This window comes from Aristolochia californica, unplaced genomic scaffold, assembly GCF_029961685.1.
Source record: "Aristolochia californica isolate CCGP_79_NKW_82.1479 unplaced genomic scaffold, dmAriCali1.0.hap1 SCAF_10, whole genome shotgun sequence".
In the NCBI taxonomy this organism is placed as follows: domain Eukaryota; kingdom Viridiplantae; phylum Streptophyta; class Magnoliopsida; order Piperales; family Aristolochiaceae; genus Aristolochia; species Aristolochia californica.
In genome coordinates this window covers 6,120,565-6,135,512 of record NW_027181771.1, presented here as the reverse complement: position 1 = coordinate 6,135,512, position 14,948 = coordinate 6,120,565, and the positions used below count along the sequence as shown (strand labels likewise).

Here is a 14,948-nt window from a genome sequence, read left to right as displayed (position 1 = left end):
ATTTATTTTTTTTATTCTAAATTATATAAATACTACATTTACTCAATTGTAAAAGATAATATGGTATCAGATTGATGCCTCGTCATCTGTTGTCCTCCCATTTTTTTTCCAGCTTCCACTTCCTCTTCACCTATAATTAACTCTCTGCCACACCCTCCCACATTGAATCACCCAGACAATTCGCGCTCTCGATTCCGTCCGCCTGGCTCTTCGCCTATATTGAGAAGAAAACAAACTTTCTCTTCTTGTTCTCTGCCTTGCCCTCTTCCACCGTTGCACTGGGCTCCACCTCCACCCGTTACACCTCCAGAATAACTCCTCTCTCGTCGCCCAACACTGCACACTTGTGCCACATCGAGCCATCACCACTGAGCCCCTTGTCCGTTCGACTCCTCTCTTGTCATCGTTGGTACCCCCTTCTTCCTCATACTTCTATTGTTTCCACTATCGCCCGACATCCTCCCGTCATACCTCCATAACAACTCCTCTCCTGTCACCACCTACATTCCTTCCTCGGCTACTCCCCTAACTCCGCCAAGATCGTTGTTACCGTCATCACCCCCAACCAAAGCCTCCACCCCGTTTGCCCTTCACTCAGCTCTCCCAATGCTATCGCCGAAAACCATTCTCTACCTTCGTTGACGTCACCATTGCCATTGAGCTTCCGTCGTCGCAGTCCACCTTCCCTACTTCCACCTGTCGTCGTTGTCAGGCACCCCCTAATTGAGAGCGGCTAGCCAATACAGCCCAACAGACCGATCTATTAGGTGCAGAAAACTATTGCCTACAAGAGTAGACGAAACCACTCTGACACCCACCCCGCCCATTCTTGACCGCCTCTCACGGGATTCGAACGCGGGACGTGGCATGCCCAGCTCTGATACCATGACAGTGGCTAGCCAATACAACCCAACAGACCGATCTGTTAAGTGCGAAAAGTTATTACTTACAAGAGTGGACGAAACCACTCTGACACCAATATCCTTGTCCCATGCATCTACCATTCGTGCATGGGCGAAATCCACAAAAGAGACAAAAAAATGATATCAACGATTGCTCATCTACATATCCTCATTGGACGATGTGCGTTCTCTCCAATTCCGTCCACCTCAATCGTTACCAATGTCGTTGCTCTTCCCAACGGCTACTAGTGTTGTTGCTCTTCCCGACCACTACCAATACCGCTACTCTTCCCAGCCACTCCCAGTTCCGTTACTCTTCCACATCTTTTCATCGTATGATGTGTTCTCTTTGATTCTGTCATCCCCAACTACTACTAGTGTCGCTGCTCTTGCACATTTTTTTATCGAACGATGTGTTCTTTCTGATTCCGTCCACCTCAAGCTATTAGTCCAAGACCTTGGAAACAAATATCATTACTTATCCAATACCAAGTTTACAATTTTAGTTGTTACAAGACAAGATTAACCTCTCTAACAATGACCTACCTTTAGGGGGGCATGGTAAGAGATGAATATAATCTCTTCAATTATCGGATATGATCTTATTGTATTTATCTTTTTTATGTAAAAAAAATTATTCTAAATTATATAAATATCACCCTAAAGAGTTTATAGGAAGCAAATATACACTTGACTTGGTACATCATTCTGTATAAATACGGGTAAGTGACTTGTACTAGTCGCAAGTACGCCAAAGGGCGATATTGGTGCAGAAAAATAAATGAGCGCGGTTTCCCAAAAAAGAAAAAAAAGGAAAAGAAAAAAATCATCAAAAGGTCTACGTCCGAACAGCTTCCTGACGTGAATGGCAGCTGTAATCAATTGTGACTTGTCAGCATCGCGGGTCCACCCTTCCATACGTCACCAAATGTCCTCTCCACCAAAACTTTTCCCGCTTCCTTATTACCCACAATGCCCTTATCCATTTCTCCAAATTTCCTCCTTACGTTTCAATTTTGTGTCCGAAATATTAACGAAACTATATCGACGGTTGCAAGTCATGGAAACGTGGCCCCACTGAATCTGATCCATCGTGCACGTGTCACATGCTTATTAGGTGGATGCCACAGAGACGGTGTGCTCTTTGTCCTCATTTTCCGTCCAAAGTCTGTAAACCCCCACGAGATACCGACGACACGAGTCCCACAGCGGCGAGGTCAAAAAAGCAAGAAGGGCTCCTGTGAGACTCACGATAGACTGACGATTTTTATTTTTAAACGAAGACTGTAAGTCTGTAACCCCTTTATTTGTGTTTCTCATCGGTTTCTCGTAATAGTGAATGCGCAGAATATAATATGCGGTGACATTAAAATATTTCGATAATATTTTTTTAACTCATCATCTCTACTTGCACTCACTCTTCCCTTAGCAGCCCACTCCCAACTCTGCACCAGAAAATGGCGTTCTTTCGTCATTCCCATTTTACCCTCCTGATTCTTGCCGGCCTCCTCTTCCCGTCGCTGGCTTTCTGCATCGACGTCACTACTCTCTTGTCCAGCTTTCCCGACCTCTCCGACTTCTCTCGCCTCCTTTCCGACTCCGCCGTCCCCGCCGATCTGACGCACCGCTCATCAATCACTCTCCTTGCCGTCCCAAACTCTTTCCTCCAGTCCGCCCTTGCCTCCGATGACCTCAACCACTGGCCCTCCACCCTCACCGACGTCCTCCGCTACCATGTTCTCCTCCAGTACCTCTCCTGGCCCGACCTCCGCGAGATCCCTCCCTCCGGCAAGCTCGTTACCACCCTTTTCCAGACGACTGGCAGGGCGCATTCTGACCTCGGCGCCCTCAACGTTACCCTCAACTCTCGTGCTAACATTACCTTTCGTTCTCTCTCTCCCTCCCCCTCTTCCAATGCAACCCTTCTTTCCCTAGTCAAAACCCTGCCCTACAACATCTCCATCTTTACCGTTGACTCCCTGCTTCTCCCTTACGGCTTCGGCCTCGCCGCCTCCGAGGACGCGCCGAAGGCGCGTCTCAACATTACCCGCATTCTCTCCGACGCCAAGAACTTCAATGTTGCGGCCGGCATGTTGCTTGCCTCCGGTGTGGTGGAGGAATTCGAGGACGATGAGCACGGCGCTGGAATCACCATCTTCGCCCCCACCGACGACGCCTTCTCGTACCTCCCGCCTGCGGAGAATCTGCAATCTCTGTCGGCAAACACCAAATCGGTGGTACTGAAATTTCACGTGCTGCATTCCTACTATCCCCTGGGCTCCTTGGAGTCGATCGTGAATCCGGTGCAGCCCACTTTAGCCACTGAAGACATGGGCGCGGGCAGATACACTCTAAATATTACGAGAGTGAATGGGTCAGTCGCCATTGACACGGGAATTGTGCAGGCTGAAATTACACAGACTGTGTTCGATCAGAATCCGGTGGCGGTTTTTGCTGTTTCAAGGGTTTTGTTGCCGAGGGAGGTATTCGGGAGGGAAAATGAGAGGATGGGGCTGGCGGTACCACCTGAAATTGGGCTACCGCCGGAAAATTCTATTCAGAATCCGCCTGCGCATTTGGAGACTCCGCCAGGTTCTCGCGGGGATGTAAGATCCACGGGCGGCAATGGAGAGAAGATGGGTTCGTTGCTTCCTCTTTTTTGTATAGCATTGTATGTATTGGTATGAGTTTATTCTTTTGTTTCCAGGGAATTGAATTTGGCTGCAAAGCAGCAATTTTTTTTCGGTTTTCAGGGGAGAATTTAATTGGTTTATTCGGGAAAATAATTTTGGGCAGTTTCTCAGAGCAGGAAAAAAAAAAATTCTTTTACGGATATAAAAAGCTTAAAACTTTTTTTTTATCCCTCTGTTTGTTCGTCTCCTTCCTATGCACTTCTTCTATCATGTTTCGTTTCCTTTACTTGAAAGTGGATTTTTTTTTTGCCCTCGAAACAATCTTTGTTATTATCAATCCAGAAACAATCCCAGGTCCTTGTCGCCTGAATTTCGCCTTCTCCTCCGCGAACGAACCCACATTGAAAATAAGAAATCTTCCGCATCCTTTTTGTAGTTGTTTGTTTTGAATATTTACACTGGAAATCAGATTGATACCACGACTGCGTGGCTATCTGAAAGACTTTGGCAAAGGTTAATCGGGATTTCAAGTGCAGTAAAGCGCCGGACCTAAAAGTTTAAGGGGAGGTGCCGGAAAGCCACGCAAGGTAAGCGGTTGATGATTCTCCTCAGTGGGAATAGAGTCTTGTCGCTGCTTCACGGGTCCTTTTCTTTTGGTATGGGCAAACAGATGAACAAGGCAGGATAAAGGGTACACATTTTCTTCCTCTTTTAGGGTCGCCGAATCTATGTTATGCTTCTGCAAGTCGGGATAGGCGAAGCAAGGTAGCGGATTATTCGGGCGGAAAGATGGATACAGGAATACAACCGCTTTGCCCCTCTGAACAAAAGCCCTTCGCCTTTCTTCCTGGCTCTGTTATTGTTCTCCTCAGACCTCAGTCTACAGTCCTCCCTACCGAGAGTTCCAGACCCTTGATGTATTTCTTTAGCAGAAAAAAGAAAAAGAAAAAGGAAAAACTGAAAAAGTAGAGCCCGATAACGAAGTGCAATTATCAGACGGTCCAATTTCAGTGACGGGCGAGTCGATTGCAGCCACTGTGACGATCCATTTTCAGAGGCAGCAAGCAGCAGGATGGAAGGGACCAATGGCGATTCACGGGTGCCATTACTGTCGTGGGCGAACAGAGAAAAATATGGCTAAATCGGTACCCTTTTATCAGGATTCACGAGTGGTGTGGAGCCTGTGAGCCAGGATCCTCCTGACCAGGTCGCCTCAATCAAAATTTGGTCTACTTTCTGTAGCAATCATGGCAGGCGACTTGGGGGAGGGTGGGTGGAGGGGCAGTGGTCCAGTGCTTTGATGCCGCCTGCGCCGACGACGACTTCAGTCCAGATTCCAAATTCCTCCTAGTTAATGCTCCCGATGAGAACATAGCGATCAGGTGTGAGGGCGGATCGCGAAGCTTCGTTACTATTGGTCCGGTCGAGTGGTTTATCGTAATTACGCATCGGGTTTTAAAAAGTTCGACCCACGGTTCACATGGGGGACAAGAAACCCATCTCAGCCCAACTCAAACCACACTCTTGGAAAATTTTTAATTGGGTAAGCATTTTTATTCCATGTTTAGTTCAAAGCTAATAAACAAAAAACCAATCAAGAACAAAGGGATGAAGAAGTAATGGATTACATCAATTGTTACCAGAAGTTGATCTTGAATTGCAAAGATAACACAAGCCTCTTGAAGGAGATAGAAATCTAAATGTGTATGCAAGGGTGGGGCTTGATCTACTTCCTTTTAAGGTTAAAAGCCAAGACTTGTAAACATTATGGAGATGTTGAAAGAAGCCCTGGGGATGTTGAATGCTTCTATAGGAAATGGTAGCATACCAATCTCTGAATATCAAAAGGCAAAGAAAGAATCAAAACCTTGTGTTAAAACTTCAATTTATGAATAACATGTTGTTAACATCACAACTAAGTTAAAGATAAAATCTTCTATAACAAAACAAGTTGGTCGCTAGACTCGACATTTCAATAAAGGAAGGATGAGAAAAGAAGTGTCTCTTTTTAGATATGGATGTTTAAGAAATACCAAAAAAACTTTTCAAACAAAAACTGATAGGTCTTTCATCAATGTAGTGGCTTGAAGAAGTTGGCAAAACAAATGATCCACAACATTGAAATTACCATCAAATGGTTTGACATTTGACAAAAACATGTATCACCTAGCAAGATAAATTCCTCGAGCTTATCGAATAAGGAGAGTGAACAAGTTGCAACATCAAATTCTACTACGATTAATCCTTCAAGACAAAAGTGACTAAGGGGGTGTTAGTCCACAATGAAGTGGAATGAATTTCCCCCGCATTACCTAGTTCATAAAAAAATGGTGTTAGTATAGAAAGACTTGAATTGAAGTGAGATTACACTATTTCATTCGCTCAGGTAAAAACGGGGAAAAGTTGTTTCCTACCTATTTTGCGAATCATCAGCTTTCCACGCCCGACGCGCGCTGCTTCTCCCCTCTCCTCAGCCTTCATCTCCCGACGATCTCTGCTCCCTCCGTCGCAGAGCATGGGAGGTCGAGCCCCTCGGCCTTTTCGGCTTCTCTTCTCTCTCGGCCTCCCTATTTTCTCCCTCTCGGCGTACCGTCAGATTGTCGCCATTGCCCGCTGGCCCGCCGCTGAGGAAGATGAAGATGATGTTTAATTTTTCCTAAGTTAGGAAAAATTAAACCATTGTCATAATTGGTTTAATTATCAAATTAATTAAACCATTAGTTTTTTATTTTTTGTTAATATATTATTAATTAATAATATGTAAAATATATATTATGTTATTGATAATTACTATATTTATTTATTATGTATTTTTTATTTTTTATTAAAATAATTAGTTTTAATATTAAACTATATCTTATGTTATTAAAAAATAATTTATTTATTTATTATATTCACTTATGTTATTTTTAACTTTTTTATTTATTTTAAATAATTTATTCTAGTCACACGTAATTAGTATATTAATTTATAATAAAATTTAATCATTAATTGGTTTAATTATCCAACTGTTATAATTAATTAAACCATTAGGTTTATTTATTATATTCTCTTGTTTTATTTTTAATTTTTTATTAATTTTTTATAATTTATTTTAGTCACACATAATTATTGTTTTACTTTATAATAAACTATAATCATTAAATAATATAATATAGTTTTTCATTAATTCGGATATTAAAACATTCTAATACTACACGTTAAATCACTTATAAGTGTAGTAACCACGTTTATTTTTGTTAATTATATGTTTAGGTATATGTTCTATTTAAGTATATTATAAAAGGTTACTCATTCTCTTCTTTATATCATGTTTTTCATTTGGGGGTACTAACACTGGAATCTATTTTCCAGCCACTTGAACTCGTCTATATTAACACCAAAACATGAGTTGAAGTTGAATCAATTCAATTCTTCACTTCAATTCAAGTTCATTATGGACTAACCCCCTCAGCCTTGCTCTAATGTAGACCAATAACAACCAAAGAAATCCTATAAGACAAATTCAAATACTTCGAATACTACCTCTTTCAAATTCGCCTTCGATACATTTGAGCCAGTAATGGTTGGAGTCCCCAACTCACCTCAGATTAAACTGAATTTATCCAAAATAGAAAGCAAAAGACAAATCAAATGCTTTCACTACTAAAAATTGAATAGAATGCGTCTAAAAAAGATAACCTTGTAATAATTGTGTGTGACCATTTCTCACACTTGAAGAGTTCATGCCAAATAAGCTTAAAACATACATTGCACTAGACCAAAGAGAAATCAACTAAAATTGTTATAGGAAGTCTCTTCCAAAGCAAATTACTTGGGAAAAATATTCCTCCAAATTTTCAATTCCCAAAAAAACTTAAAGGTAAAAGATCATTTTTAAAACTTCAAGCATGAAACAACGAAAAATAACTCTTAATTTTAGTAGTTGGGGGGGACTAGATTTAAAAAAAAAAAGACTTCCAAGCAAGGTTTGAAAAATGTCTTCATAATACAAATGTCAAATAACCTTAATGGAGAAAATCATCCTCAAAAACCAAGCTTCAAACACCTCAAGGTAAACTCTTCTAGAATGTCAAATTTTAAACAAATTGGAGACAAACAATTATCCACTAACTCCAAATTTCAAACAAATTAGGGCGGAAAAGTTGACCTTGAAATCCGAGCTTCAATATCTCCACACATTTTCAAGCTTCTAGCGAAACTAGTGGTTGAAGTTGCCATAATTCAAATTCGAGTTTCAAGCAACTTGCGAGAAAGCCTCCTCACATCTGGGAAAGTCTAAAATAAGTTTCAATAAAATCCACTATGTTGTTTGGTGGCACGAAAAATAAAATTTGGGTAAACCTCCTTGCTACAAGAAAAATCAACTATAAGTTTTGGTAAAATTCATCATGTTGCTCAGGGACTCCAAAAACAAGTTTCGGCTAAACCTCCTCGTTGTGGAAAAAAACCTATTACAAGTTTGGACAAAATCTTTCTTGTTGCTTAGGGACACCCAAAACAAGTTTCAATAAAACCTCCTTGCAGTTGGAAAAGCTTGAAATATTTTTCAGCAAAAATTGGCATGCTAAGTGATGTCCTAAAACAAGTTTTGGCTAAATCTCTTCACAATAGGGAAAGCCTAAAACAAGTTTTGTGATCACGCTATACGATGAGCTAAAAATAAGATTCAATTAAACATCCTCACAACTGGAAAAAATTATTCCAAAATAAGTTTGGCTAGTCAGCTTCATCCATGCATACTCCATAAAATAGCTCACTTTTTGAATCTTGTTGTCGTGGTAGCACCACACAACTCTCTCTCTCTCTCTCTCTCTCTCTCTCTTTTGGAGAGCTTGTTGAAATCACTCTCAATTTGGAAGGTTATTGTAGTGATGAAAATTCTATTTCAAATCTCTTTAAAAAATTGGATTCTCAATTTGAAAAAAAAGTCTGCTTATGGAATGTAACTTATTGAAAGATTTTGATTCAAAGTTGACAGAATATTTGCACCCTTCATTTAGTGGCTAGGAATTGAAGTCTAAGAAAAAAAGGAGGTGCTTCAGATCATCTCCATCCACATCATGAAGTCTTGAAGGGGGGCATCTATAATCATAAAAAAATAATTATCAAAATTAGAACTTAGATCAGTAGTCTAGATCATTGACATCAATAAATGATCAAGATTTAAGGAACTTGATCTCCAGTTAAATGATGGTAAAAGTCAAAATTCTCAACAGTTAAAACATGGAAAATTGTAAAATAATCAATCAATTGTCAAAATTTAGATCTTTTGTCAAGATTTGAATCTATTATTAAGTTTATAACTTAATCAAGGATTAAAATGAAGTGGATTGTAATGAGGACACGACCAAAAGTAAAATTAGATAAGAATGCAACCTAAATGCCATATAAGCAAAAGAGGTGGCACATGGGTGATACGTGGTAGCATTGTAAGACAATGCCACTTAAAAGACGTTGCACTATTTCAAATGAATAAAATGAGGTGCCATGCTCTAATTAGAAGAATAAACGGTCTTTCCAAATGTTCTTCTCCCATTGTGTGTGTATGTAATCAAGGGGAGGGAGAGAAAAAAAGGTGGGATCGTTGAATGACCTTTGCCACACGTTAAATCGGGACCCCCAATAGGTCTAAGAAGAGAACTTTCGAGGAGGAAGAAAAATTGTTGGAGAGTTTCTTTTAGTTATGGTGTGTCAAAACTCAATTCATGAGAACGGAGAAACTTTATTATGCTCTTGAGACCTTAAATCTCAAATTAGCCTTAAGTTCTATCGGATTGTTATAATAAAAGTAATATCAAGCAATCGACTGTCCCGCTACTTTGTTACTTGTCTTGGAATCACTATTGCAATATGGGATTAAACCTTTTAGTCAAGCACTAATAGGTGACTTATCTGTAAAATTAAAGTTAGTCAACCAAAACAGTTTTAGTGAACTCGTCAAATTAAGCAAGAGTCGAACAAAGTTTGTGTCTGAAAATTGAAATCAAATAAGTTTTTAAAGATTGGACCTCACATCACTTGGAATCTTATAATCTTGTTGTTGTTATTGAACTTATAGTTGCGCCCTTGGTAGTCTAGATCCTTTTGTATGTCGACAAACTAAAAAAAACTTATTTATAATTATTATATTTTAATTTATTTACAATTATTTTTACATTTATTTTAGTAAACTTTCCATTGAGCAAAAATTAAAGAAAGAGTATTGATAAAAAAATATTAATTTAAAATAAAATAAAATATAATAACATTTATCATAATAGAATGAGGGAGAAGATTGGTGTAAAAGTTTTTGCCTTCACAAGAGTCATGATGCTAAAAGGAACATTAGAAATTGAAGATGAATAGGAGAATCTATTCAACAACTAACCATTTCGCAAATTTGAAGTCAAACATGAAAAAAAAACACTTTTAAACATAGTCAGCACAAATCCCAAATAAGTATATGGGTATTTGAATTCAATCAAGACTAAAGATTTGACATAGTCAATAGTAATTTATAGCTTCATAAGGATATATAAACTATTATTTAGACTACAAAAACACAGAAAAAAAACGGAAAGAAGAAAATGGTGCTCATGGTGGTGGGTGAGCTTCTTTGGGATGGGGAAAGAGGGTTTTGGTGTTGTGGTTTTTTTGTAGCTCCACTGGTGGGAAACCCACTCATGGCTTTCTTTGAATTTTTGCTTACGTGCTGGGTTTTTTTCTCTTAAAAGATTCTCGAAATTCTTGAGAGACTCTGCGCTCTGAATTGTCCGCAGAAAGTAAACGGTAAAAAGAGAAGAAAATGGACTATAAAATTTACGGGAAGGCCCTTTAAGGATCAATGGTCCAGAATATTTGATTTGTCAACGAAAACAGCGGTCAGATTCGCCAACCCTATCTCTAAAAGTCAACTAAATATCAATCCCAATCCCAACCCGGAAGGGCCCACCACCCTCTTCAACTCAACCCACCATCCAACCTCTCCTTTTTTTTTTTTTTCATTATTTTCTCTTTTTGTTTTTAGTAATATTTATTATTATTTTGAAATACACAGAAAAATTAAAAAGCGAACACGTGGACGTCTTGCTTTTCCGAGATGAAACTGATCCGACGGTTCTGACTTAAATCATACTTTTACTGTTCGGATCCTGAAACAAGAAGAAGAAATTCCTTAACCATGGTTAACTTTTAACCCTACCTGGGTCAACGCTCTTCGCATTAAAAATACGAATAAGACTTTATAAATTTTACTTCAACCACCGTTACACCGAATAGTCAACGCCCCTGCTCTCTCTCTCTCTCACTCCTTTTCCTTCCCTCTTCTTTCTTCTGCTTCGACGCGGGCTCTCGTTTTTTTTTTTTCTTTTTTTCTTTTCTTTTTTGGTTTCATGTACTTGGGATTTTGAGGATTGATCGTTTTCGAATTCCTGGTTTGGGGAGGGGGGCTTTGGGTTTGTGTTCCGATGGGAAACGGCATCGGGAAGCTCTGTGTCTGCTTCAATGGCGACCTCTCCCATCGCCGCCGGGGACACGATATGGCTCTGGTTATGTCTGACACATTGGATGAAGGTTTGGGCCATTCCTTCTGCTATGTTCGACCTGATCCTGCCAAGATTTCTTCTTCCAAGGTTCACTCCGAGGAGACCACGACCACCTTCCGGACTATCTCTGGCGCATCTGTGAGTGCTAATACTTCTACGCCGCTATCTACCGCTTTATCTGACCTCTACTCTTACGAATGCTTTGACCGGGCGTCCGCTTCCTTTGAGAGCTCCACCTCCTTTGCTTCCATCCCTCTACAGCCCGTGCCCAGGATGAATTCCGGCCCTATTGGGCCGGCTTACGCTGGGATTCCCATGTCCGGACCTATCGAGCGAGGTTTCTTATCTGGTCCCATCGAGCGCGGATTCATGTCCGGGCCCCTCGATCGCGGCCTCTTCTCCGGTCCCATCATGTCCGACAACGATCAGTTCCAGAGGAGCTTCTCTCACGGGGGATATCATTTTAGGCATAAATCCAAAAAAGAATCTCTGTTAAGCGTCCTCCGAAAGGTGATTTCCAAGGCCAAGGTCCGTGGTAGCCATAGCGCGATCGTCGCGCCAGTTAAAGGTCCTGTTTTGGTTAAAGATTTGGATTGGGTTGGTGTGCCAGACAGGATCGGTGCAGAGAATCTTACCATCAGCAGTACGACGAATTTGAGCTCGGATTTGAGCTTGGAGGATTGTGATTCTTTGGAGAGCCAGAGTCTTCAGTGGGCCCAAGGTAAAGCAGGGGAAGATCGGGTTCATGTCGTCGTCTCTGAAGAACACGGGTGGGTTTTTGTTGGAATTTACGATGGATTTAATGGTCCTGATGCGCCTGATTACCTTCTCTCCAATCTGTATCCGGCTGTTCACAAGGAGTTAAAGGGATTGTTATGGGAGGACAAGTTTGAGACTATAGCTGATCCCAATTCATTGGAGATACCAGTACAGACCCACGAGACCGATCAGTCGACAGCGGAGGATTTTGTGATCGGTAATACTTCTCGGAGTGTTGAGACGGAAAGGTATCCATTGGAAAGCAGTTCTTGTTCAACTCCAAATCCTGAGCTCAAGAGGATTAAATGCAAGAGATCGAAGAACAGGTTTAAAAATGCAGCAAAGAGATGGGAAGATAATCAGAGGAGATGGAAGGGTGAGTGGGAGCGGGAAAGATTAGAGCTTGAGCGGAAACTAAAAGAACAGTTGAGCCGGTCTACTTCCAATCAAGGGGTTAACCATTCCGATGTCTTGAAAGCTCTGTCTCAGGCCTTGAGAGAGACAGAGGAGGCTTATTTGGATACTGCAGATAAGATGGTTACAGAAAACCCTGAATTGGCTTTAATGGGTTCGTGCGTCCTAGTGATGTTGATGAAGGGAGAGGATGTATACTTGATGAATGTAGGGGATAGTAGGGCAGTTCTAGCACAAAAGGCAGAGCCTGATGTGTGGGGGTCCTTGGGAAAGGATCACCAGGACTTGGAACGGATCAAGGAAGAGACTATGCATGATCTGGAATCTGATCTGGATGTTTCCGAGAACTTGCAAAGTTTATGTGCCCTTCAGCTCTCCATGGATCACAGTACTAGCATCGAGGAGGTGAGTCCATCTCTTTCTTGCTTCATCTCTTCCTGCCTCCATCTCTTCCATTCCAAACTTCAGCCAAAGTTCAAAGTTGTGAGATATATGTTCTCAACTTGATTTTTGCATTTCAGGAAATTCAGAGAATTAGAAATGAACATCCAGATGATTCTTCTGCTTTGCTGAACGATCGAGTGAAGGGTACATTAAAGGTTACACGAGCATTTGGAGCAGGATTTCTTAAACAGGTAATCCCTTGTTTTAAGCATTTTACAAGTCTGAATGCCTGCCATAAACAGTCTATCATCTTCTCGCCTGATTCTGAACTGCTCTAGCTTATCTAGAAAGTTCTGAACTCGAAATTAATTCCTTTTATCTTAATTTTTCATCAATTATTTAACTGGAGATTGAACCGGATAGCAGCTCATTAGCTTGTCTGGAAGTTGAGAAATTCTTCTTCAGGAGTGTGTTCTCTGGAGCTGCATTTTGAGGGTCCTTCTTTTCTATACTGTCTGGAAAGATGATACAGGAGTACCACACTTTACTAAAACTCTTCTCTTTCAAATTGTCAAACTAAGGTCAAACACTGACAAATATATCAACAAAAGGGCAACAAAATTCTGGTGAGCTTTGATCTGCTGAAATGTTCAAACGTTGACTTAAAAAATTTGCATGACAAAATGAATGAGATTGAAACTTCTGGTATCTAAAATTAACTATGTTGATTACTTTTGAGAAAAATATCTGGTTTGTAGCTAAGAAAATGAGCAAGCTGTGTTGGGAACTTTTGTGAACTTTGAAATCCCTGTTTTTATTTGGTGTATTGGTGTGGAAGGACCTGCAGAGGCCTGTGACAAAAATCAAGTAGCTTCATTGACATTGCATTTGACAACTGCTTACCATTTTTTAATTCAACATTGTTTCCTAAACTTGAGTTTTCATTTCCTACAGCCCAAATGGAATGATGCACTTCTTGAGATGTTCCGGATTGATTACGTGGGATCTTCCCCTTACATCAACTGTTGTCCATGCCTACACCACCACAAGCTTGGTCCGAAAGACAGATTTTTAATATTATCGTCCGATGGGCTATACCAATACTTCACCAATGAAGAGGTCATTGCCCAAGTTGAGTTCTTCATTGATTCATCGCCTGATGGAGATCCAGCTCAACACCTTGTTGAAGAAGTCCTTTTCCGAGCAGCGAAGAAAGCTGGTAAACATAACTTCCTATATGTGGGAAGAGCTTTTGGTATGCATTAATCTTGCTGATGATGGTTTTCTCTGATGTTGTTAGGGATGGGCTTTCATGAGTTGTTAGAGATACCACATGGTGACAGACGGCAATACCATGACGATGTTTCTATCATCGTAATCTCCTTGGAAGGAAGGATATGGAGATCATGTGTGGAAATATAGAAGTGAAAGAGTTGGAAGATCCATGGACATGTTGAGCCTTTTTTGTTTTCCTCAGGTTGCTTCTGTACCATAATCAGTTGAAGCTCTGGGCGAGAGTTGGTTGCAAATGAATTGCCATCCTAGTAACGGGGACATCAAGGTTGCAAAAATTATGTCGACGTTGGGGCATGTCTTTAAGGGGGGGAAAATGTAATTTTAGAATAATATTCTCTTCTCTTGAGAGTTCAAAGGTAAAAATTAATAAGTACCATTGTTGCCTATATTTTGTGAGTCCCATTCAGGACCATAATATCAATGCCTTCATTCTTGCACTTGTCAGTTGCTGCATTTTCAAGTTTTATTATGGTTTGTTTCACAGTTGGGAAGATATCATCAAAAGAAGATAGGGTCTCTCAAAGGACAAAAAAGAGTGTCAGAAGCTGAACTGACAATTAGAAGCTGGAATAACCTGTCTTAAACAGTATTCTCTTGTATAGGTGGAGAGCCTTATTATCTTCACTGCTGCCTTATACAATCTGTAAAAGTCCTGAAACTGGAAGGCATGCAAATTTGACCACATAAATGGAAGATAATAAATGCTTGGAGACCACTCAAACCTAACTGCTGGTAATAAAGTGAAGAAACTGTACACACAGAGACAGCCAAATGGATTAGAAACAGGTTCACAAAAACAAAGAAGAAGTATGAAAAGCATAAAGGGAAATGGCAAATGGGTTGTGGATTAGGTTCATGAGCTCACCATGGAGAACGAAGCATTAAATGGCAGTTAGAAAGGTGAAGGTGAAACTGGGAGATGATGTGAAATAAAAGGTATCTTGCCTGTTCTGACCCTTTTTTTTTTTTTTTTTAGATGTTTAAAGAGGGTGAAGATGACATCCTTTTGGGTTTCAGGCTTGGAATGGGTAGGT

At 40.4% G+C, this 14,948-nt stretch overlaps 2 protein-coding genes across 2 annotated transcripts; both read left to right on the top strand.

Moving 5' to 3' along the window:
* The first annotated feature begins 2,329 nt into the window (after positions 1-2,329).
* LOC137940990 (fasciclin-like arabinogalactan protein 4) lies at positions 2,330-3,646 on the top strand. Its single transcript, XM_068786171.1, has one exon. It carries the CDS (start codon positions 2,360-2,362, stop codon positions 3,587-3,589), a length of 1,230 nt encoding a protein of 409 aa, XP_068642272.1. The 5' UTR covers positions 2,330-2,359; the 3' UTR covers positions 3,590-3,646.
* A 7,230-nt stretch (positions 3,647-10,876) lies between these two features.
* LOC137940986 (probable protein phosphatase 2C 4) lies at positions 10,877-14,333 on the top strand. The gene is made up of 4 exons (XM_068786157.1): positions 10,877-12,639; positions 12,756-12,869; positions 13,573-13,837; positions 13,919-14,333. Exons 1-4 carry the CDS (start codon positions 10,984-10,986, stop codon positions 14,038-14,040), a joined length of 2,157 nt encoding a protein of 718 aa, XP_068642258.1. The 5' UTR covers positions 10,877-10,983; the 3' UTR covers positions 14,041-14,333.
* Positions 14,334-14,948: the final 615 nt, after the last annotated feature.

Excerpts from the sequence above, each read along its gene's own strand:
- LOC137940986 (XM_068786157.1), top strand. The coding sequence starts at position 10,984 with ATGGGAAACGGCATCGGGAAGCTCTGTGTCTGCTTCAATGGCGACCTC. Across the intron at positions 12,870-13,572 it reads GAGCAGGATTTCTTAAACAG|CCCAAATGGAATGATGCACT; the intron begins GTAATCCCTTGT and ends CATTTCCTACAG. Across the intron at positions 13,838-13,918 it reads CCGAGCAGCGAAGAAAGCTG|GGATGGGCTTTCATGAGTTG; the intron begins GTAAACATAACT and ends TGATGTTGTTAG.
- LOC137940990 (XM_068786171.1), top strand. The coding sequence starts at position 2,360 with ATGGCGTTCTTTCGTCATTCCCATTTTACCCTCCTGATTCTTGCCGGC.